This window comes from Sphaerodactylus townsendi, linkage group LG04, assembly GCF_021028975.2.
Source record: "Sphaerodactylus townsendi isolate TG3544 linkage group LG04, MPM_Stown_v2.3, whole genome shotgun sequence".
Taxonomy (NCBI): Eukaryota; Metazoa; Chordata; class Lepidosauria; order Squamata; family Sphaerodactylidae; genus Sphaerodactylus; species Sphaerodactylus townsendi.
In genome coordinates this window covers 13,902,398-13,926,475 of record NC_059428.1, presented here as the reverse complement: position 1 = coordinate 13,926,475, position 24,078 = coordinate 13,902,398, and the positions used below count along the sequence as shown (strand labels likewise).

Sequence of the window (24,078 nt, the reverse complement as noted above, 5' to 3'; positions counted from 1 at the left end):
AATTGGCCAAGCTGGCAGGGGCTGATGGGAATTGTAGTTCATGAACATCTGGAGTGCCATAGGTTCACCACCACTGCCCTAAAGCTTTGAAATATGGACTCTATAGCTCCCCTTAGCACGCTCCTCTCCTCAAACCTCAGACTTCCCAAATCTCCATCCTCAATTCTCCAAGAAGTGCCCAAGCCACTATTGACAGTCTTAGTTCAGATATCTTGCAGGTCACAGGATTGGGGGGCAGGCAGCGGCAGCCAAGTCACTTGCTTTCTCCTCATGTTTCGATTGCCCTGCAGAAGAGAAGCAACTGCGGCAAAGATGGACTTATCATCGCCACTGTTAATTTCCTGCCTCTTTATCTTTGTGACTCAGATGCTCTGGGCTGAATGAACAGGAATTAACGGCCAAAGATGGGTAACATGTTTCACAAAGGGTGTGTACATGTGTGAGTGAATGAAGATTAGTCTCTGTTTATTTTTGTGTATCCTTTCACTGGTAAAAGAGGATATGGTCTGTTTTTCTTCTCTTCAACAGATGGTACCTCTCTTTTCATATCGTATACATTAAAGTTCCAAGGCTTGGGTGTTTGGCAGGCAAAGAAGCAGCCGCTATAGCAAGACAGAACTGAGGTCCTTTGATTTTCTGCCCAAATCTAAAACCTTTTTACCCCTTAAAGAAAGCATAACTATCCCCCTTATTAGCTATCTGCTTGCCAAGATTTAAATAGTATGTTGGTAGAGAGAGGTTTCCTCAAGACGGTTTTGCTCTTCTAATGCTACAGTTAGTGCAAAATTGGCCTTTCCAAAAACTGTTCGTCTCAGGAAACATAATTTAGAAACAAAAGATGAAGTCACAGAAGGTTGCAGGTAGCCACGTTGGCCTCAGAGAAAAGCCACACATGGTAATATTAGGACCAGCTACCATTAAACAAACCAGGGTATAAGATTTGGGGTTCTGCAGAACTTTTCATCCTACATGTTTTTTTAAAGGGAGGGGGGAGATGTTAAGCCATGAACTTAATACTGTCTTGGAAATCTCCTCTGTGAAGCACACTGCTGAAAATACTCGGTCCAGCAATTGATGTCTTGGCTACCAGATGGGACTAGTGTTGCCAATTCCAGATTGTCTTGGCTACCAGATGGGACTAGTGTTGCCAATTCCAAAATTCTTGGAGATGTGGGGAGTGGGGCCTGGGGCGAGGCCTAAGCAGGGTATAATGCCATAGAGTCCACCTCCAAAGCAAATATTTTCTCCAGGGAAACTGGTTTTGGGGCTTTTCCACACATATCATCTAAAACATTTCTAAAATATTTTCAGTTCATGCCCTTTATAGTGACGTATGTCCGCATTCACCCTCTCGAAATGATTCATGGCCACCATTACATGATTTCTATCCCGCTTTTTGAGTTCTATGTTGAATTGATGTTTCAGTACTTCAAATCTTCGTGCGATTCTCTACTCTTGTATGCTTGATGCTTTGAAGATGACCCCCCCCCCCCAATAAAAAAATAAACAAATGCTGCAAATAAACAGGAGAGGGGGAATGGAGTGAGCTCAGAAAATAGCATTGAGAAGGAAGTCCTCGGTCAACACAGAGGCATGGAAAATGTCTTAAAAAGGCCGCACAGGCAACGAAAGGTGGTTTGAAAATATTTCACCAAAAGAATCATTTCAAAAGGACATTCGTTTAAAACATTTTGAAGCTGCAAGTAAAACATTTTGGGAACCAAAGGGGGGGAATAAAACAATGCAGAACTCCACGAGGAAGCATTTTATTTCCTGCCTCAAAACATTTTAAAACGTTTGTGCATAAAGATCCTCTGTAGTCTGGTAATCAGTTGTAAATCTAGGACACAGGTGTCAAACTCGCGGCCCTCCAGGTGTCATGGACTACAGTTCCCATCATCCCCTGTCAGCATCATGCTGGCAGGGGATGATGGGAGCTGTAGTCCATAACATCTGGAGGGCCGCGAGTTTGACACCTGAGATCTAGGAGATCTCTCCTGGAGGAAGCCCTACAGGGGACACACAGAACCCATAGAAGGTTGAGAGCAGAGGAGAAACTTAGAAGGTAAAAAGTCTGCTGAAACTGTGCTATGTAGAGTTCCCTTGTCTGAGATGACAAGGGCGGCGTATACCTTCAAGAATATTTCGTTTTGGCTTGTCCTGCACTCCCCATTTCATGGACAGATATAGACCAGTTTTTCTTTAATCTGTATCTGCATTGCAAACTTCAAACTGTTTTAATGATAGTTTTCTCTCCCACGGAACCCTGAGAACTGAATCTTCACCCCAGAAATATGATAAGCCTCTAAATTTATCATTTCCTGATCCTGATCGCTCTTCTTAAAAACAAAACAGAATGTTGGTTTGTTAGTCGTTTTATTTCCTCGTTGGCAGCCCGGGGAAACTGCAAATAAAAATGTCAAAAATAAATAAATCACACTTGCAAGAAAACCAAACAAAGCATTTAACCGATCATGTTCTCACCCTCGCTTCTTTAACCGGCTTTTAATGACATGTTTCCTGACCTCATTTATTCTTTGCTGCGGGAGCTGTTTTGCAATAATGAGGGTGGACTTAAAAGTTGTTGGTGGGGCATTATCAGCTAGGCCGCTAACCAAAAGTGAAGGTAGTGGTCACATGAAATTTTCACAAAATGGAGCAGGGGCAGCCATACAGTGGCTGTCATGGTGGGGCGAGGTACAGGAGGTTGGGAGAACTCCAGTGAAGTGTCCTTCAAAGGTAGCAGCAGCATCTATTTCCAAATAGGCGATGTATTCTGGAGTGAGGGAATATCACGGGCTGGCTCCTTGCTTTGCGGGAGAAGCAGGAGGGCCCCGGAAAACAAGGTGATGAGAACCACAGCGGGAATCGCTGAACTCGAAGAGCAAGTGGTCTGAGGTGGCGTCGGGCGACATTCCTGTGTTGCTGTGTTTTAAGGAGTCTCAGAGTTGCTTACAAACTCCTTCCCTTCCCCTCTGCACAATAGGCACCTTGTGAGGTAGGTGAGACTGAGAGAGGTCAGAGAGAACTGTGATCGTCCCCAGGTCTCCCACAAACCTTCATATGTCGGAGTTTGGAAACAAGCCCAGTTCATCCAACTAGAGTCTGCCGTTCATGTAGGAATCATGAGGAATCAAACCCAGCGTTCTCCAGATTAGAGTTCATCCCTCTTAACCGCTATGCCACCCCATAGTAGGGTTACTAGACCACTACAGCTGCCACCAGCCCCAGGAGAGTCTTCTGGGTTGAGCCCTGGGAAAACAGAGTTGCCGACACTTTTAAATAACTTCTGGGAAAAAACTCAGAAGAGACATCTCAGCTTACCATGATACTCTCGGAATTCTACAACTCTCTTTAGTAAAAACCATAGACATTTGAGGAATTACCAGAGTGTCGTGCACGGCTGTGATGTCACTTCTGGGCTTCTCCCAGAAATGATGTAACTTCCCACTTGTTTTGCCCACTGTTGAGTCGATTGATCGGTGGGGCATGGGTGTGGTGCCCTACCCCATATGTTTAAAAAAGTCTCCAAAGGACATTGGATGTGGACCAGGGTCCCCGACCCTTTTAAGCCTACAAACTCATTTGTAATTCTCACATAACATGGTGAGCACACCAACAAAATGGCGACCACAGGAAGTGGATCCAGCCATAAAATGATTGACACAACGTAACTTCAGTAACATGGGGTAGATCCTTGCGCTATGGGGGCACCCACTTCCAAGCCAACGTTAAAAAACAACAACTGTGCAGCCATTCCAATCTCCAGTAGTCAATCAGAAGTCTTGCACCTAGCTCCAACCACTTTCTTTAAACAGTTGGCTTGCGCCGTGGTGTGCACAGTGGACGCTTGCTAAATTGGTGTATCTCCCTACTTTATTGACAAGGCATGACAAGGCATGGTGTATTGATGTCGTGGTCAAGAGCAGGTGGATTCTAATCTGGAGAACCGGGTTTGATTCCCCACTCCTCCACCTGAGTGGCGGAGGCTTATCTGGTGAACCAGATTTGTTTCCATACTCCTACTTCCTGCTGGGTGACCTTGGGCTAATCACAGTTCTTTGGAGCTCTCTCAGCCCCACCTACCTCACAAGGTGTCTGTTGTGGGGAGAGGAAGAGCCATCTTGAGTCTCCTTACAGGAGAGAAAGGTGGGGTATAAATCCAAACCCCTCCTCCTCCTTCTCTTCTTCTTTTATCTTCCTCCTCTTCCTCCTCCAATTGCAAATAAGAAAATTGTGGGAGGGGACATTGGGAGGGATAAAATACACAGAGTTTTTCCCACCTCCTGATTTAGACTGTGAGGGTTTTTCAAGGGCTGTGCTCACATTCTTAATGTCTGAGCGTAACAGTTTCTAAAGAGGGAGGGGAACCATAGAGCAAGCTCAACATGTTGGCTGCCTGTAATTTGGTACTCTCTGTTCAGGAAACTGAGGTTCAGAGTATTAATTATGTGTAACTTGAGCATTTGAGTTGGTTCCAGCCTCAGACATATTCTCCAGTATGGAGAGGCTGAATTAATTGCCTCTCTTTGGATCAGATATGGTGTTTTTTTTCTAAATGACTGGCTTTTAAAATCGAATAAGCTCTCTGCTGTGCACTGGGGCGGTAATAAAGCAGTTTATTTTGAATCTGGAAGCCCGTGAACTGGATTGAGCCGGGACATTTGCATGACTTCGAAGCAGGTCTGTTGTTCAAAAGGCACTTGAGAAGAATTTACGTTGAACATAACGAAGCTGGGTTTATGTGAAATCTCCCCAATGGCCTATCTAGCCTAGTCTTGCAGACATCGGTCCTTTCCGCACAGACTTTTAAAAACGTTTTGAGGCAGGAAATAAAACTTTTTCTCCATGGATTTCTGCATGGTTTTCACCCCCTGTGGTTCCCAAAACGTTTTAGTTGCAGCCTCAAAGTGTTTTAGACGGATGCCGTTTTAAAATTGTTCTTCAATTGAAATGTTTTCGAAACGGCTTCAGTTGCGTTTTTGATCTTTTTAAGACGTTTCCCACTCCTCTCTGTCTTCCCTGAATTTCTCTTCCATGTCCTATGGCAGTGGTGGCGAACCTTTGGCACTCCAGATGTTATGGACTACAATTCCCATCAGCCCCTGCCATCATGGCCAATTGGGGGCTGATGGGAATTGTAGTCCATAACATCTGGAGTGCCAAAGGTTCGCCACCACGGTCCTATGAGGAGCATCTTAGGAGCTTGGGATGTTTAGTATGGAGAATGGCCACTAACCTGGATAGCTTTAAAAAGGGCTTGGACAGATTTATGGAGGAGAAGCCGATCTATGGCTACCAATCTTGATCCTCCTTGATCTGAGAGTGCAAATAACAGACCAGGTGCTCAGGAGCAGCAGCAGCAGAAGGCCATTGCTTTCACCTCCTGCACGTGAGCTCCCAAAGGCACCTGGTGGGCCACTTCAAGTAGCAGAGTGCTGGACTAGATGGACTCTGGTCTGATCCAGCAGGCTCTTTCTTATGTTCTTAAGGCCACTGCTTTCACATCCTGCAGGTGAGCTCCCAAAGGCACCTGGTGGGCCACTGCGAGTAGCAGAATGCTGGACTAGATGGACTCTGGTCTGATCCAGCAGGTTAGTTCTTATGTTCTTAAGGCCACTGCTTTCACATCCTGCCGGTGAGCTCCCAAAGGCACCTGGTGGGCCACTGCGAGTAGCAGAATGCTGGACTAGATGGACTCTGGTCTGATCCAGCAGGCTCTTTCTTATGTTCTTAAGGCCACTGCTTTCACATCCTGCAGGTGAGCTCCCAAAGGCACCTGGTGGGCCACTGCGAGTAGCAGAATGCTGGACTAGATGGACTCTGGTCTGATCCAGCAGGTTAGTTCTTATGTTCTTAAGGCCACTGCTTTCACATCCTGCCGGTGAGCTCCCAAAGGCACCTGGTGGGCCACTGCGAGGAGCAGAATGCTGGACTAGATGGACTCTGGTCTGATCCAGCAGGCTAGTTCTTATGTTCTTATGAGAAGAGAAGGTTAAGGGGTGATATGATAGCCATGTTTCAATATCTGAAGGGATGTCATGTTGAAGATGGTGAAAGCTTGTTTCTGCTGCTTGTAATGGAGTAATGGAGTCAAGGTGCAGGAAAAGAGATTTCACCTGAACATTAGGAAGAACTTCCTGGTGGCAAGGGCTGTTTGGCTGTGGAATACGCTGCCTCCGAGGGTGGTGGAGTCTCTTTCTTTGGAGGTTTTTAAACAAAGGCTGGATGGCTATTTGCCAGGAGTGCTTCGATTGTATCTTCTTGCATGGCAGGGTTTGGATCCACTAGAGCAGTGATGGTGAACCTTTTAGAGACCCAGTGCCAGGGGTGAGTGTTGTTAAATTATTTGAACCCTACCACCAGAACCGATTGTTAAATTATTTGAATCCCACCACTGGGTGCGTGCCCTCGTGCCTCCTTGGTGCTACGTCACTGCCGAGTTTCCAAACTCGGGCGACGGCGCGCATGCCCACAGAGAGGGCTCTGAGTGCCCCCTCTGGCACACGTGCCAAAGGTTCGCCACCACTGCACTAGAGCATTTCTATGGATAGGATTTTTGTATTGTCGAAGGCTTTCACGGCCGGAATCACTGGGGTGCTGTGTGGTTTCCGGGCTGTGTGGCCGTGTTCTAGCAGCATTCTCTCCTGACGTTTCGCCTGCATCTGTGGCTGGCATCTTCAGAGGATCTGATGGTAGGAATGGAAAGCAAGTGGAGTATATATACTGTGAGGTCAAAAGGTGAGGCCATCTGAATAGAGTAGCCTGGCATGTGAGTCACAGAGAAGTCTGTAGCATGGGAGTAACAATGAAGATAGCAAGGTCAATAGGTGGGTGGATCTGAATAGAAGTATCCTGGTCTTTGTTCCCTTTGATAGGATTTTTCCCTGCAGAGCGCAGCTTTCTCACCTTCCCACCACCCACTTCCACCAAAAATGCTGCCTTTTGGAGGGGCCATTTTGGGTGTATTATCATCATCATCATCATCATCATCATCATCATCATCATCATCATCATCATCATCATCATCATCATCATCATTCATTCATTCATTCATTCATTCATTCATTCATTCATTCATTCAATTTAATAGACCGCCCTACCCCCGAAGGGTTCAGGGCGGTTCACAAAACAATCAACATTTAAATACATCAAATAGTTTCAATTAAAACAATAAATAAATTAAACATTAAAACAATAGCAGCAGTATGGGGCGGGGGGAGATATGTTATGCTCCACTGGTAAAAATGACAAATGGGTCAATTATGCGGCCTCTAGTACAGAAATCTGTGGTTATTTTGGGATCTCTTTTTTTAAGCTTTTCATAACAAATTTCAGAAGATTCATTCCTAAATGCCTCCAAGTTGGGATTACTGACTTTTCACACTGTTCTAATCATTGGACTAGCAATGCCTGGTCTGCAAAGATGAGAAGAAGACCTTGTAGGGGCAGCAGGCGGGAAGTTAGATAGGATAGTGTGGTTAGCACCTTTTTAAAAAATGTCATTCTTTGTCTCCTGATTGCTATTCATAGGGCAATATCTTCCTCCTTCTTGTAAGTCACACTTAGGCCTCTTCTGCACTTGCAGAATAATGCACATTCAATCCACTTTCACAATTGCTTGCAAGAAGAAGAAGAAGAGTTTGGATTTATATCCCCCCCTTCTCTCCTGTAGGAGACTCAAAGGGGCTTACAATCTCCTTGCCCTTCCCCCCTCCCAACAAACACCCTGTGAGGTAGGTGGGGCTGAGAGAGCTCCGAGAAGCTGTGACTAGCCCAAGGTCACCCAGCTGGCGTGTGTGGGCATGCACAGGCTAATCTGAATTCCCCAGATAAGCCTCCACAGCTCAGGCGGCAGAGCGGAGAATCAAACCCGGTTCCTCCAGATTAGATACACGAGCTCTTAACCTCCTACGCCACTGCTGCTCCCAAGTGGATTTTGCTATTCCGCACTGCTACAAAGTGCATTGAAAGTGGATTGAACGTGCATTATTATGCATGTGTGGGAGGGGCCTAACTCTTTGCTTTCTGTCAGCTAGTCATGCAGTTAGGAAACCATCCCTACTCTTTGCTTTCAATTATGTTAGCTCCTTAATAAACCTTTAATTAGCGTATCCACCTTTCCTATTGTTAATCACTGTAGTAATTAGAGGGTTCCTTGACCCTCTTAGCAGCTGCACCCACAAATAGAGAACCCTGATTCTTGCATTTTGGGTAACTTGCATTTGGGTAACCATGGAGGCAGTGGGCGTGGCACCAATCCGGCACCGTCCTGCCATGCCCAAAGAGGCTTCCCAGCAATGTGTGGAGGCTCACAAAGACTCAATGGGCCTTGGTGGACTTGTGTCAGCCAAAAGGCTTGCTTAAGTCTGGATTGTGGCCCGCCGACAAAGGCCAGGAGGAAGTCCACTAATGTCAGCTTCTCCCCCAGCCCTGCCCCCAGCCCACCCCCCTACACCAGCAGTGGGGGCACTGGGATGCTGCCCTCCAACATGGGGAGGGCGGCCCCATGCCAGCACAATCGCCCCTCCTCCAAAAAGTTCCCCCCCCACCCTTGGGATGGGGCTATGTTGTCAGAATTCTGCCATCTCTTTCTCCATCTCCTGTTAACTGTGGAGCTTCCTTAGATGTTGCGGTTAATCTAATCTCTTCAGGAAAATCTGCCATTTGTTCAGGCTGGTTCTGTTGGACTGTGGCTCAGGGACAGGATCCACTTTGCATGTGGAATGCCCTGGGTTAAATCCTGACATGTCCAGTTGAGGAGAAGGGGATTTGGATTTATACCCCACTTCTCTCAACCGTGAGGAGTCTCCAGGTGGCTTACAAGCAACTTCCCTTCCTCTCCTCACAACAGATACCTTGTGAGGAAGGTGGGGCTCAGAGAGTCCTGAGAGAACTGTGACTGGCACAAGGTCACCCAGCAGGCTTCATGTGCAGGAGTGGGGAAACATCCAGTTCACCAAATTATAGTCTGCCACTCAAGTGGGGGAGTGGGTAATCAGGCCCTGTTCTCCAGATTAGAGTACCCCAGTCTTTATCACTATACCACTCACACACATGTACAAAAAATAAGCAGACCCACAGACAAACTAATATGGGATTATCCAGCATCTTTTCCCAAAATCACAAGGCGCAAAGGACATTTTTCGAAGTTAGGAACTCTTTTAAAAGTTTTGTCCAAATTATTATTATTATTATTATTATTATTTATTTATTTATTTAATTTGTATACCGCCCGATCCCCGAAGGGCTCCAGGCGGTGAACAACATTCACTACAACATCAAGAGGAGCGGTCGTACAAATATAAACACATAGGCTCCATCCCATAAAATAGCTTAAAACTCATAAAACAGCAAAAAACCATAATACATAATAAAAGGCGTCCGACCCCAATTTAAAACCTACCCCATGGGAAGGATGGCAGGACCCCTCAATATGAGGGGACCCTGATGTAACTGCCCTAGGGGCAGGGCAGTAAGGGGGCACCATGTCAGCAGCTGTGGACACTCAAAGGCCCGGTGGAACAACACAGTCTTACAGGCCCTCGCGGAACTCACCCAGGTCCGCCAGAGTCAGGACAACTTCAAAGGAGGAAGGGTGTTCCACCAGCGGGCGGGGCCAGTGCGTAAAGGTCCTGGCCGGCGTGGAAGCCAACGCATCATAGAGGGCGGGGGGCCACCAGTAAGTTGGCCTCTGCAGGCGCCAGAAGGCGAGTTGGGACATATGGGGTGATGCGGTCACGAAGGTACGAGGGTCCCAGGCCGCGCAAAGCCTTAAAGGTCAAAACCCACACCTTGAAGATGATTGAATTCAACCGGGAGCCAATGCGGCTGTCGCAACACTGGCTGGATGTGTTCTCTGAAGGCGCCTCCTGTGAGCAGGCGTGCTGCTGCATGTTGGACCAGTTTTAACTTCCGAATCAAACGCAAGGGAAGGCGTACAGCGAGTTACAATAGTCCAGCCTGGAGGTGACCGTTGCATGGATCACAGTGGCCAGATCCGCCTGGGAGAGGAAGGGAGCCAACCGCCGGGCCTGGCGAAGATGGAAAAATGCAGTCCGGGTTGTATGGGCCACCTGGGTCTCCATTGAGAGAGACGAATCCAGGTGGACCCCCAGACTGCGAACAGAGGGGGTCGGCACCAATGAGACCCCCTCCCACACCGGCGGCTGGAAATCCCTAACCTCACCCCTGCGGTCTAGCCAGAGGATCTCCGTCTTGCCTTTAATGTGAGGTGTGGTTGAAAATCCAGCTTGAACTCGTGTTCTGTTTGTATGCGGTGCACAACTTTTATATAAATTCCTCCCTACAACAGGTCGTCATTAGTCGACCGAGAGTTGAGGACGTTTTCTCCCACCATAATAGGTCACCTGCCCAAATTGGCTTGGCAGTTTGGTGGAATAGCTTGAGATGGGTCTTGATTAGGCTGACCAGACGGGACAGTCCCGCCTTAAAACAATTTGTCCCGCGTCCCACGGGTTTTTTCAAGTGTCCCGATTTTTTGAAGGCTGCCGCACTGCCTTCTGGGGCGAAAGGCAGTGCGGCAGCCTCCCCCGTGCGCGGCTGCAGGAGCGCACGGCCTTCTGGGGCGCTCCCGTTTCCCGCCCTGTGGCTGCGTGCGCATGCGCAGCTGCCCGCCTACCCGCCCGTTCCGGTTCACAAAGGTGACCATCTGGTCACCTTAAGTCTTGATAGAATAGCGGGAGAGACACCGTGATGTGGTGGTTAAGGTGTTGGGAAACCCCAGGTGCCCCATGGGAGATTGCTGGGTGGGCTAGCCACACGTTCTCAGCTTCAACCCTGGCTAATATTTGGGTGGCATTCCTGTAAGGAATACCAGGGTCGTGACACGGAGGCAGGCAATAACAAACCAACTCTGAAGGTCTCCTATTGAGGTTGCCTTATGTCAGCTGTGACTTGAAGGCAAAAGTGGGGTGGGACTGGTTGCAGGTTTGATTGATAGCTGTGATGCCTCCCCTCAGCAAAACAGAGAGACGAGGTGGGCCCACAGCTGTATGAGGAACTGACAGTTAACAGTTATATGTGTTTAAGAAAAAAGATATGAAGTGAATGGAGGCAGATGTTGTCAATGGGGACTTAAATTCCTGTAATTGTTTTGTGGGAGAGCAGTTTCTGGCAGACTCTTTTTCCGATCGCCCATTCCTTCTCGCTAGCTCAGCTGCCCATAATCCACAAACCCAGCAAGCTGATTAAATCCCCCTTGCTGTGCGGAATTCTAGGGGGGCTGTTAGAGTGGATTATTTTGAGAGCTCTGGGTTGCCCTGGAATGCTGGTGTCAGATTATGTTATGCTGAAATTAAATCCAAAACACTTGAGTCATAGCTTTGGCTTCCTTACTGACCCCCCAAGTCTTATCGTTAGATCCCTTGAAGGAATTACTTCCAGAAATAGGAAAACAGTCTGACCAGAAGGGGTGTAACACAAGTGCCCTTTCCAGAGACAGTGTAGTACAGTGGTTAGAGTGCCACGTTCTGAGGATCTGAGTGAGCCACGTTCAAATCCCCAGTCCGCCAGAGTGGCTCAGTTGCTGGTCTTTTCTGCATGAGTTGTTCACAATGAATCTTGCCGCCAAATGCTACAGTTTTTTCCTTTGAATTCTGCATGTTTTTTCCTCCGTTTGGTTCTGCAAGTGTTTTACTTTTATTTTCCCTCCATTGTTTTCCTGAGCAATTCTATCATGATGTTTTTGATCCATTTCTGAGTCCTTGAATGTGCGATCATGTTGAAATTATCTTTATTTCTCTCCCACCAAACACCTGGCCCTTATCCACGCCTCCGTGTAGTCTCCCAACCTCCCCTTCAGCCATTTTCTCTTCCCTCTCAGCCTCCATTTCTGAAGGGAATTCATTTTTTTCTCTATGTCCAGGGACGTAGGTATAGATTTTTAGGGGGGGGGGGGGCTGGGAGCCCCTGTCTGGGGCACAGCGGGGGGAGGGGTGTGGGGGAGATTTTCTGCTCCTCACGTGACTCAAATGGCCTCTGTCCGGGACATGTGACCTCACATGTCCCTTTGGGCGCTACGCCACTGGATCAGAAGCACCATCCAAGATACTGAGCATCTCTAGTGTCCCCCAGCAACACACTGATGTCACTTCCAGGTGCATGGGAAGTGACATCAGCACGTTGCTGGCAACATCACCATGTCACCAGCAAGCTCTTACCCTCGGAAAGGCCTGCAGTCTTAAGACCCAAGCTGGCAACCTGTGGGAGCAATAGGAGGGTGGGACCTGGTAAAAAAAAAACCCAGAAGTGATATTACAGGACACAGTGTGATTAGCAAAAATTCTGTGGTGAAACCATAGAGTATTTGCAAATCCTAGACTGTCTGTGACCTTACTGATTTTGCTGGAAGTGAGATCAGTGTGCCCCAGTTTCCCTCCCTATCCCCTTTTGCTTTCCTCCTGCAAGCCTTTCAGCTGCCAGCAGGCAAAGGGTAGCCAACAGCAATGTGGGTGTGTCAACGTGTCCACAAAGATAGTTCAATAGTGTGATGCTCCCCCCCCCTCCCCGGCAAGCATTTTTCTTTTCTTTTTTCTGCTTAGAAAACTCTGTAATCTAAAGGAATTATTTTTAGTGAATTATGTGGTTGGTCTTTTTCCTAGCTTGTGGTTTGTTAAGTCATGCATGCGAAATGACCAGCTGGAAGGAACGGGACAAAAGAAATAATCATTTGTGTGATAATCTTCAGCCCAGTTTGTTCTGCGATACACTATTAGCCCTGCCTTTGGATCAGATTGTATCTCAGACTCTGAGAAGTGTGCCAGATATAGGAAACTTCTGGTCTTGGCACGGATCCAGTAAAGTGTACTTTATTTTATTTTAGGTTGCTGTGGGTTTTTCGGGTTGCATGGCTGTGTTCCAGTATTTTCTCCCGACATTTTGCCTGCATCTGTGGCTGGCATTTTCAAGATGCAGTTGGAACGTCAGAAGAAAATACTGCTGGAACACAGACATACAGTCTGGAACACCCTAGTGTAAGGTGACCAGATGGTCACCTTTGTGATCTGGGACGGGGGGAGGTGGCCGCGTGCGTGCGCGCTCGCATGGTCGCACAGCCACAGGAGCGCACTGCCTTCTGGGGCTTGCCGTTTCCTGCCCTGTCACAGGTCGGCAAACAGCAAGCCCCAGAAGGCCGTGCGCTCCTGCGGCCACACACGCGGGAGGCTGCCGCACTGCCTTGCACCCCAGAAGGCAGTGCGGCAGTCTCCAAAAAATCGGGACAATTTGAAGAACCCGTCGGACGCGGGACAAATTGTTTAAAGGTGGGACTGTCCCGCCAAAAGCGGGACGTCTGGTCAGCCTACCCTAGTGGTTCTGGCCATGAAAGCCTTTGACAATATATTTTATTTTTCTTTGTTACTCCCTCTTTCTTCCAAAGCAGCTTGTTATACCCCCTCTTCTATTTTATCCGCACAAGAAGAAGAAGAGAAGAAGAGTTTGGATTTATATCCCTCCTTTCACTCCTGTAGGAGACTCAAAGGGGCTTACAATCTCCTTGCCCTTCCCCCCTCACAACAAGCACCTTGTGAGGTGGGTGGGGCTGAGAGAGCTCTGTGAAGCTGTGACTAGCCCAAGGTCACCCAGCTGGCGTGTGTGATAGTGCACATGCTAATCTGAAATCCCCAGATAAGCCTCCATAGCTCAAGCAGCAGAGCTGGAAATCAAACCTGGTTCCTCCAGATTAGAATACACCTGATCTTAACCACTACGCCACTGCTGCTCCTTTGGGGTAGGTTTGGCTGAACATGTGACTCATTCATATTGACCGAGCACCCAAGGGGTTGAAAATTTATTATTTTACTTTTATTTTATTCGATTTGATACTCCTCCCTCCCTGGCCAAAGCCAGGCTCAGGGCGGTTAACATACATAATTCAGCCGCAATCATAAAACAATTAAAGAATTTAAACATTAAAACATTCCCACATTTTAAAAAGGTCACAGAGGGCGATTTTAAATTACTGAGATTCTCACTAAAGATTACAAATCCTAATCTTGTCCCAATTTTATAATTTCTTGTTGGGGTGGGAGAGGAAGAAGATACAAGATCAGGGGCCAGTGGGACACAATAAAACCCGCAGCGGCCCCAACTAAAACCTCACAAAACATTTTGGTTTTACAGGCACTGTGAAATTCGTGAATGTCCTGCAGGGCCCTGCTGTCTGCCCACAGTGAATTCCAACAAACGGGAGCTATACCCTGGCTCTAGTAGAGGCCAGCCAAATATCCTTGGGGCTGAAGACGCAGTGGCGTAGCACCAAAGGGGCCGGGTGGGGCGTGACGCCCCGGACAGACCAGCAGAGGGGGTGTGGCCGGAACATGGTGGGGCGTTCTGGGGTGGACGGTTCTGCAGCAGGGGTGCGGGGTGCACGCCCCGGGTGCAGTTCCCCCTCGCTCCGCCTCTGTGAGAACCATCAAGAGATTGCTACTGGAGGACAAGGGAGCAGCAGTGGCGTAGTGGCTAAGAGCAGTGGCTAAGAGAAGGGGCACTCTGATCTGGAGGAACCAGGTTTCATTCCCAGCTCTGCCGCCTGAGCTGTGGAGGCTTATCTGGGGAATTCAGATTAGCCTGTACACTCCCACACACGCCAGCTGGGTGACCTTGGGCTAGTCACAGCTTCTCGGAGCTCTCTCAGCCCCACCTACCTCCCAGGGTGTTTGTTGTGAGGGGGGAAGGGCAAGGAGATTGTAAGCCCCTTTGAGTCTCCTGCAGGACAGAAAGGGGGGATATAAATCCAAACTCTTCTTCTTCCTCCATGGGTAGTATGAGGAGATGCAGTCCCAAAGATATGACGACCCCAGACTGCTCAAGGCCTTAAAATTATACTAAATGGAAATAGACAGATAATCTGCTGGCTTAAAGAATCTTTGAATGAATAAAGTTGAAAAAAATTGGCATCCCGTGAATACATTCTTAGAAGGAAGACACAATAAACAATTAAATATATATTATATTAGTTTTAGACTTCAGAAAGTGGGGGTTTTCCCTATATATATATTTTTTTACAAGAAAACCATGTAATGTTATATGTGTTACGGCATTCAAATAACGCTGTTTACTTTATATATGTATATATTGCTCTTGTTAACCTTTTCTTTTTGGAACATTTCTCGACATAGAGCGGAAGTCACTTATTATCTTTCATTAACCTAAATTTAATTCTGATTGATATAAAGAAAGTATTAATGATGGAATTTAACTGGTTGTGGTGGGTTTTCCGGGCTGTGTGGCTGTGGTCTAGGAGATCTTGTTCCTAACGTTTTGCCTCATCTGTGGCTGTCATCTTCAGAGGGAAGTCTGTTTCACACTGTTACACACTCTCCTTACAGGAGAGAAAGGTGGGATATAAATCTAAACTCCTTCTCCTCCTCCTCCTCCTCCTCCTCCTCCTCCTCCTCCTCCGCTTTCACGCAGGTTGGATAATGCATTTTAGCAATCACTTGCGAACAATCCCTACAGTATATTGGAAGGACATTATCCAGCAGAAGTGAAAGCAGCCGAAGGTGTTAAAGGCAGTTGTCTGAAGGTTGTCCCTACAACAAGACTTTGTCTGAAAGCAGACAGCAATCTGCTGTGAGTCTTCTTCAGTATAATTTCTGTTCGGTTGCTTGAGAATGGGGCGGCTTCAATGTTTCTCTCTTCTGCCCTTTTGTCTATAGGTGATGCTCACGTTGAGCCGGAGTACGAGGTTAATCCAATGAACCAGCGGCGCGTGAAGGGAGCACGCATGTGATGCAAAAGATCGAGGAATGTGGCATGTTGTCAAGAAACTCTTGGCTAGAGAGGGGCGCCTCATCGTTCAAACAAGAAGACAACTGAGCTCGGGGGCTTCTTAACAGTTCGGGCTGGTTCGCCGCAGTGGTGCTTACTAGAGCCACACTCACACAGTGAAGAGGAGGAGGGCTGTTTGGCCTCTTAGTACCTCAAGATGATCGACCTGAGCTTTCTCACGGACGAGGAGCAAGAGGCGATTCTGAAAGTTCTCCAGCGGGATGCAAATCTGAAGAGAGCTGAAGAGGAGAGAGTCAGGTAAGAGTCGTGAAATTATTCCGTGGGGCCGGGACATTGGCTAGCTTAGCACGCAGGTCATCTCAGACAAGTTGTGTTGAGGGATGAGCTACCTGCGTAGACAGATCAACCTACATCGGTGGTTCTCAACCTTCCTAATGCTGCGACCCTTTAATACGGTTCCTCATGTTGTGGTGACCCCCCAACCATCACATTATTTTCACTGCTACTTCGTAGCTGTAATTTTCCGATGGTCTTAGGCGACCCCTGTGAAAGGGTCATTTGACCCCCAAAGAGGTCGCGACCCACAGCTTGAGAACCGCTGACCTACATGATCTTTGGGGAAGACATTCTAGTATCTTTACTGGCTGGGCATATAGGGACCATTTCAATGTGATGTAGTAATTAAGAGCAGAGGAGTGTTATCTGGAGAACTGGATTTGATTCCCCACTCCTCCACGTGACTCTGGATTAGTAAACTGGATTAGTTTCCCTGTTCCTCCACATGAAGCCTGCTGGGTGACCTTGGGCCAGTCACGGTTTTCTCCAAACTCTCTCAGCCCCGCCTACCTCACGAGGTGACAGTTAGGGGGAGGGGAAGGTAGGGTGGTTGTCAGCCACTTTGAGACTTAAAGGTAGAAAAGAGCAACGTGTAAAAACCAACTATTTTTCTTCTTCTTGAAGGGGATGCCATGGGACCTATTTGACCCCAGTGGGCTCCCATATCGACAGAGAGTGATCACTGCAGTTCAGACACATATCCGTCACTGACTTGCCATAGCAGCACGAGCACTTGTAATTACCCATCCATTCAAGCACACTGGTGGTGGGAACTTCTGCTGACTTGTGGCAACCCTCTCAGCCCCACCTGCTTCACAAGGTGTCTGTTGTGGGGAGAGGAAGGGAAAGGAGCTTGTAGGCCACCTTGACTCTCCTTTCAGGAGAGAAAGGTGGGGTATAAATCCAAACTCTTCCTCCTCTTCCTCCTCTTCCTCCTCTTCCTCCTCTTCCTCCTCCTCCTCCTCCTCCTCCTCCTCCTCCTCCTCCTCCTCCTCCTCCTCCTCCTCCTCCTCCTCCTCCTCCACCACCACCACCAAAGTAGCCATTTTATCCCAGGGACTGATCCTTGTCACCTGGAGATCAGTTGTAATTCCATGAGATCTCCAGCCCCCACCTGGAAGTTGGAAACCATAGGCATGATGTCTACATGGCAAATGCCTAAAAGTTGGGTTTTGGATCTTTCCCGGACAATCAGTGGCAGAATGCCCTGGCCGCCTTTCGGCTTTTTTTCCCGAAACAATTCCATAGGCCAGTGATGGTGAACCTTTTCAAGACCGAGTGCCCAAACTGCAAGCCAAAACCCACTTATTTATCGCAAAGTGCCAACATGGCAATTTAACCTGAATACTGAGGTTTTAGTGTAGGAAAAACGGTTGGCTCCAAGGCACATGTTACTCGGGAGTAAGCTTGGTATTAGTCAGTGGCTTTGCTTTGAAGCAACTGTGCAACGCTTCGAATGGGTGAATCGCAACTCTAGGCGGGTTTACTCAGAAGCAAGCCCCATTGCCAGCAACCGAGCTTACTCCCAGGTAAAGGATCTCGCTTTAGTTCTTCTCATGAAAATCAGTAGGGTTTAACAGCGCTTAACAGGGTTACCTACATTGCTTCCCCAAAACTAGGTCTTAGGTTTAGTGCTAATAATCTCCCTGAAATAATTGCACTATTATCACATGACGAGCTCTGTGCCCATGTGCCCACAGAGAGGGCTCTGAGTGCCACCTGTGGCACCCGTGCCATAGGTTCGCCACCACTGCCATAGGCCCTTTTGACATGGCTATAACAGGATTGCCCTAACCATTTTTTGGTTCGGGATCCTGAAACATGACAGATGTGTGGGTGCCTTCCGCAGACCTTGAACCCTCAGTGTTCTGTGGCTCGGCATAATTGCAGCGTAGGGATCCCCGAGAGACAGAAACACATGATAAAAATATTCTGGTGCCTCGTAGCCTTTGACCACTGTGGCCACTGGCACCGTGAAGTCTATAAGAACAAGATGCTGCGGTTGTGTCTGGGTTAGTGGAATAAAGTTCTTCCTGTGATCTTCTCTGGCAGAAGCCCTTAGACTAGCAAGAAATACTCTCTCTTTCTCTTTCAACATTTGACGGTCCAGTTGCTTACTCAATCATTCTCCTGGAGGCGACCTCGGGCATCCTGATTGGGTGATTTCCCAATCCATTATCAGGGAGGCAGGTACTACTTTTTTGCTGCAACTTCCTGTGATGGGTTGGGCATCCGATTTGGCCCCAGTTCGTTTCCTGCCTAGCAGGGAGTGCAGGTCTTGGAGCTAAGCTCCAATTCTTCTGAGTTCCAACCTTTTTCTTCACTTCTTCAACTTCTCCATCCTGTCTACCCTGTCTGCGTGAGTCTTTTCCGTAGGTTTGTTTAGTCTTCGTGTGTTCCCCCCCCTCTCCTTCGACGAGCCCGCCAAAATCGGCCGCCTTAAGATGGCCGCCACCCGCTCCTTCTCCCCCCCTCCTCCCGAGAGCTTCGCCAGCACAGCGGCGGAGAGGACGAGGGCAGCCACCCGTTCAGGGTCGCGAGTGCCCGAAGGATCGGACGCTTCCTCAGAGGGCTCCGCGTCCGCGGCGGCGGCGGCGGTGGCGGCGGCGGCGGCCGCCCCGCCCCCCAAGCCGCCCGGCAAAAAAGCCAAGGCCAAAGGAAAAAAGGCGCGCAAACAAGGCGCCAAGCGGCAAAAGCACCATGACGACATGGTTGCTCAGCCCGCCGACGGGAGCACCAGCGCCCCTCTCAGGGCCGCGGAGGGTGTCTCCTCTCGCCCCCCCCAACGCGAAGAAGTCGCAGACGAGGAAGGGGGGAGGCGCTCCAACGCGGACAGGGCAGACCAACCCTTCTCAGAGGAATCAGGAGCGGCTTCAGAGGCAGACGCTCCTGCAACGCCCAGGCAAGGTCGGGCAAGGGGGAGGGGGAGGAACCATCCTGCAGCTGACAAGGCCCTGTCTCCTGCCAACGCCAACCCCTGGGCTAGTACCTCCTCCTCACATTTAATGAAGATGTTTACCAAGGCCTTTAGCAAGGCATTGGATAAAAGGGACAGGGAAAAACGCCACACCAAGGGAAAACACAGATCCCAGCACAGTGAGAAAAGGAGGAGACCTGTCTCCAGCTCTTCCTCCAGTTCTGGCAGTCCCCGCCCCTCCTCCTCTAGATACAGGGACCCCCTAGCCATTCCAGGAGAGGAGGAATCCAGCGAGTCAGAGTCTGGTGATTCCTCAGACCATTTCTCAGAGGGAGGCGATCCCCCCATAGAGACCAATGAGCAATGTAAACGTTTCTTCAAACAAGAGAATTTAGCCCTCATGATGGCCAAAACTATAGCCACTCTCGAATTGCATGATGCTGCAGACGCTGAGGACCCCTCTTCGGCAACCACCTCCAAAAAATCAGTCAAGGGGGTCCCGAAGGGGAGTAAGAATATCTTTCCCCACTCAGAGGAGACCCCCCAGGCCTTTCCTCTCCTGGAGTATTTCGAGAGAAGGATGAAGAGGGAATGGCTAAATTTGGAGGCTAGTAGATCCGCCCCAAACTTCCTTAAGAAGTTGTACGTCCTCCCAGAACACATCCATGCCATCATTCAGACGCCACTAGTCGACTCACCCGTGGTGGCCCTCCAGTCCGCAGGGCTCGTCACCAAGGACGGGGAGGGCACAATCAGAGATCCTTCTGACAGGCGAATTGACGCATTCCTAAAATGCATCCACGACAGGCTTGCCCTCACCATCAGAGCACTAGCACCATCCTCCACCATGGCAAGAGCAGCCATAGTCTGGGCCCGCAGAATTCTTGCCATCATTCCCCCCGAGTTCCAGGGGATTAGAGAGGGTGTGGAGAGAATGCTCTTGGCTGTGTCTTTCTGGGCAGATTCCACCTTCGACGCCCTTACGCTAGTTTCCCGCATCTTAGGCTTGGGAGTAGTGGCTAGGAGGCACGCCTGGCTCCGTCAATGGCAAGCCGACTTCCATTCCAAACAGGTGGTAGCCTCTTATGACTACCACGGCTCCCGGCTCTTTGGTAAAGAACTAGATGCTGTACTTGTTGAGTCCAAGGGCCACAAGAAAACTATGCCCAGGTATGTCAGATCCGACCAGGGCTCAGCTTTATCAAAGACTCACACCACCTTCAGGTCACAACGCACACTAGCGAGACCCTCCTATGAGGGCAGGCGGTGGTCTAACCAAAGCTTCTTCCGTAGGCGCTCCTACGGCTACAACAATAACAATGCCTCCAATAACTCTTCCTTTCGTTCCACTAACTTCAGACAACCAGGACGAGGCGGCAAGTCCTTTCAACCTGACCGGGCAGCTAGATCCTGACCAGCCGGACATTCCGGTCGTGACGCCTCCAATCCTTCCACCTTCATTGCTGGGGCCGATGGCGGGCATGTCGAGCCCGTTGGACCAGGGAGGTAATCACCTCCAGAGTTACCTCATCGAGTTCTTCCGCACCCCAAAACCCCACTTTCATCAATCCCCGGTCCACAAAAACCCCATAAAAGAAAAAGAACTCTAGACGCCATTCACCATCTACTCACGATCCAGGCGATCGAGCCAGTTCCCTCCTCTCAACGTTTCTGCGGAGTCTACTCCCACTTTTTTACAGTACCAAAACGCAACGGGGAATGGAGGGCCATCTTGAACCTGAAGTCCGTAAACAAACACATCCGTCTCCGCCGGTTCAAGATGGGAGACCCTCAGATCTATCACAGAAGGAACCTTCAAAGCCTGGGAGACTACCTCTCCTCTCTGTGGACTTGACAGAGGCCTATCTACACGATGCCCGAATCAACCCCTTCACAGAGCGTTCCTCAGGAATTTGCAGTGGGGCAGCCAGCACTACCAATACAAAGGCTCTCCCGCTTCGGACTAGCCACAGCAGCCCAGAGGTTTTTTTTTCCTACAAAAAGAAAGGTACTCCTGGCCCCCATCACAGCCCTTCGAGAACAGGGGATCCAACGTCCACCCCTATCCTCGGCCCGATATCCTGGAGTGAGATCCCCATCCAGGCAGCAAGAACCTGCAGGGACCTCTCCACGCCGTCATATAGAGCTCTGGCCTTGTGCAGCGGCTTCTCTCATCAATTTCCAGAAAAGCTCCACGAGGTCCCAATACTTTCGCATCGCCACCTGGGAGCAGTCATCTCGACACAACCTAGCGCTCTGTTAGGTCCCCTCACGACAAAGCAGTGAGGATTCAGAGACTTGTCTCCCTAATTTCTAGCAGCCAGAAGAGCTTCCATTCTACGAAGCTTGCACCAGAGCAGATGGGACTGTTCATCTTCTGTCATAGACATGCCTTGCAGTGGCTGAGGATTTCACGCACCTGGCGCCGGACCCTACAGAAGACCCTGCGTCCTTTTCAACAGCCGAATTATGCAAAAAACAGGACCTAACAATGGTGCCCTCACACCTCCAACTCCAAAGAACAGTCTAGCAGTGAATTTTGGGCCCACCACAGGAAAACCTTTGCACAGGCAAGGTTTACACCTACCAGAAAATCGAATACAGAATCTTCACAGGCGTGGCTTAGCCGCCGAGGGCTGGGAGAGCGTCCTGCAAGGGTCAGCTGGCAGCTGGGGCACCTGGACCCTGGAACATAAGCCCAACTTGCCAATCAACTTGCTGGAGATGAGTCTCCATCCGCCCTAGCTCTCCAACATCCTACCGCCCACCGCACCTACAGGGGACAACACATCTTGCCCAGTCAGGGAACGAGACAACTTATTGCAGCCAAGGCCCGTAATGTCAGCCATCAAGGGGGGGCTCCGATCCTGCCGCGTCTCCATCCAGGGGAGGCATCCCGGATTCTCTCCTGAAGTGAGGAATCTCACCTCCCTATCCTCACAGCAGAGACACATCGGTATGGAAATCCTAAACGTGGAAGCAGACTGGCTAAGCAGGCAGAAGCCCGGTGCTGGAAGCGCGGAGATGGAGAGATTACACCGGACGCATCTTCCAACTGATAACTCAAAGCCTTAGGCAGGCTCCAGCCATCGAAGCCTGTTAAGCATCGGACGAACAACCACCAACTGCCTCACTTCATCACCAGATGCTTCCCACCCTCGAGCCAGGGTTTACACCGATGCCCTGACCTGCACACTGGCCACCCAAAGCTCCTCTATGCACCTTCCCTCCCAGATTCCAGTCATCCCCAAACTCCTGAGGAAGATCTGCAAGGAGAAGGCCAGGAGTCATTCTAGTGGCTCCATGGGGTGAAGCCCCAAGGCGACCATGGTTTTCCTCCCATTCTGCAGCTCTCCATCCGGCTCCACCCTCGCTACGGCTTCCACCCGACAGACATGCTGTGCCTTGGGGGCCCAGATTCATCATCCGATCCTCAATGGTTTGTAGCTTAACAGCTTGGGCTTGAGCAGGGAATCCTTAATTAACAAAGGGGTACTCCAAGAAGGTTGGCCGACTTACCATCATGCGCCTCTGCGCCGACCCTCATCACCATCCAGAATTTACAACTCCTCCTGGAGAACATTCGATTCAGAGTTAGGGCCAACAAGCACCCGTGCCTAATCACCTCTCCCGTCCCTCACGGTTTACCTCAAAGTGCTGCGACCCAGTTTTACAGGGAGGGGTTTGGGCAGGGAGGCCTGAGAAGCTCAACCTTAAGAAGACGAAAGTGGCGAGCCCTAAGTCCCGCGGTCTGGCCCCCCCATCTGCAGGGAGTTGCCCGCTTCCAGAACCATCTAGACGTGATCTAAAATTTCTACCAGAGGGAGTTGGAACAACAACAAACTCAGTAGTCCATAAGATTCGCCAATTAAAATTAGGCGTCTGAGAATGCGGATCCTATCAATGCCTCAAGCTGAAGCCACCATTCCGAACCAATTCAATCCACTTAAGGCAAAATGGCTCCGCATTGAAACTCCCTCACTCCCTGAGTGGCCGTCCCGTCCAGCTAAGACAAGAGAGTAATCAAGAGCTTCTGGCAGCTCTATCTATTAATTCCCAGTTAATGTACTTTCCACAGGGATGAGAAAAAATTGGTACTAAGGCCCTAGACCCGTCCTTCCGATCCCCTAAGGTAGAGGATCCCTATTCCACATGGGAAACACTGGGAGGAGGTAGTCCTACCCACATTCTTTGTGCCCTTTCCTTCTCACCCGAAAGAAATACTCTGGCACAACCTGTGGATGTCCGCTTAGAGCACTCAAGAGCCTTTATCATTAGGACCCGAACCCATCAGAAAGACTGAAACCCTGTTTGTCAATGTTTTGAAGGCACCTAACCTAGGTTATTACCCATGTCTGGCCGATCCATCAGTTCTGCCACAACAACTTGCACTTAACAGGGAGTCTTATAGGAGCCTCAAAACTTCCCGTGCAGCTTCAGGTATCCTGCAGCGCACTTTCGACTAAGAGATGCGATCCCACTTGGCAGCTGACTCTCGTGCCATGCGATCCGTCCTATCGAGGACATTTACAGCGAGCCACTTGGTCCTCACCGAGCCCTCAGTTCACGAGAAGCACTATAGATTACACCTTAGCAGCTAGCAGAGAGGGTGGCCCTTGAGGACACAAAAGAGTGCTAAGAGCACTTTATGATGTCCGGGGACTAAAAGGCCCACCCCATAAGGGACACTGCTTTCGGGGAGGTCCCAATCCAGGATGCCGAATTAAGCCTCGGGAGAAAGCGGTCCATTGGTAGAGCTTACCCTGAAGAGGCCTTCTGCCTGGGCCGGCGTGACGAGAGAACATCCTGGCCCCCCCCCTGGAACAACTTTTAGGTTACATATTACAGATTATAGTTAAAGTTCTAAATAAAGCGAAAATGGAATGATAAGCCAGGAACTCAGACCAAGTCTTAAAGATAGTTTTTGTTAGCTTCTATTGTATGCTGTGTTGTTCTTCCTGTTATGTTGTTTGTATACTGACTTTCTAATTTACTAGTACTGCTACGTTAGTCAAGTTTCTGGGGCCAAATCGGATGCCCAACCCATCACAGGAAGTTGCAGCAAAAAAGTA

General features: G+C 49.3%; 1 protein-coding gene across 8 annotated transcripts in view; it reads left to right on the top strand.

Moving 5' to 3' along the window:
• Positions 1-24,078, top strand: part of SYTL2 (synaptotagmin like 2) — a 116,462-nt gene that overhangs the window by 21,116 nt on the left and 71,268 nt on the right. For 7 of the 8 annotated variants that reach the window (XM_048493250.1, XM_048493255.1, XM_048493254.1 and 4 more), the window contains exon 2: positions 15,681-16,050. In XM_048493250.1, the coding sequence (XP_048349207.1) occupies positions 15,950-16,050 (101 nt within the window). In that variant the 5' untranslated portion in view covers positions 15,681-15,949. Of the gene's footprint in view, positions 1-15,456; positions 15,595-15,680; positions 16,051-24,078 lie in introns of those variants that run through there. The other variant, XM_048493249.1, reaches the window with a different exon arrangement.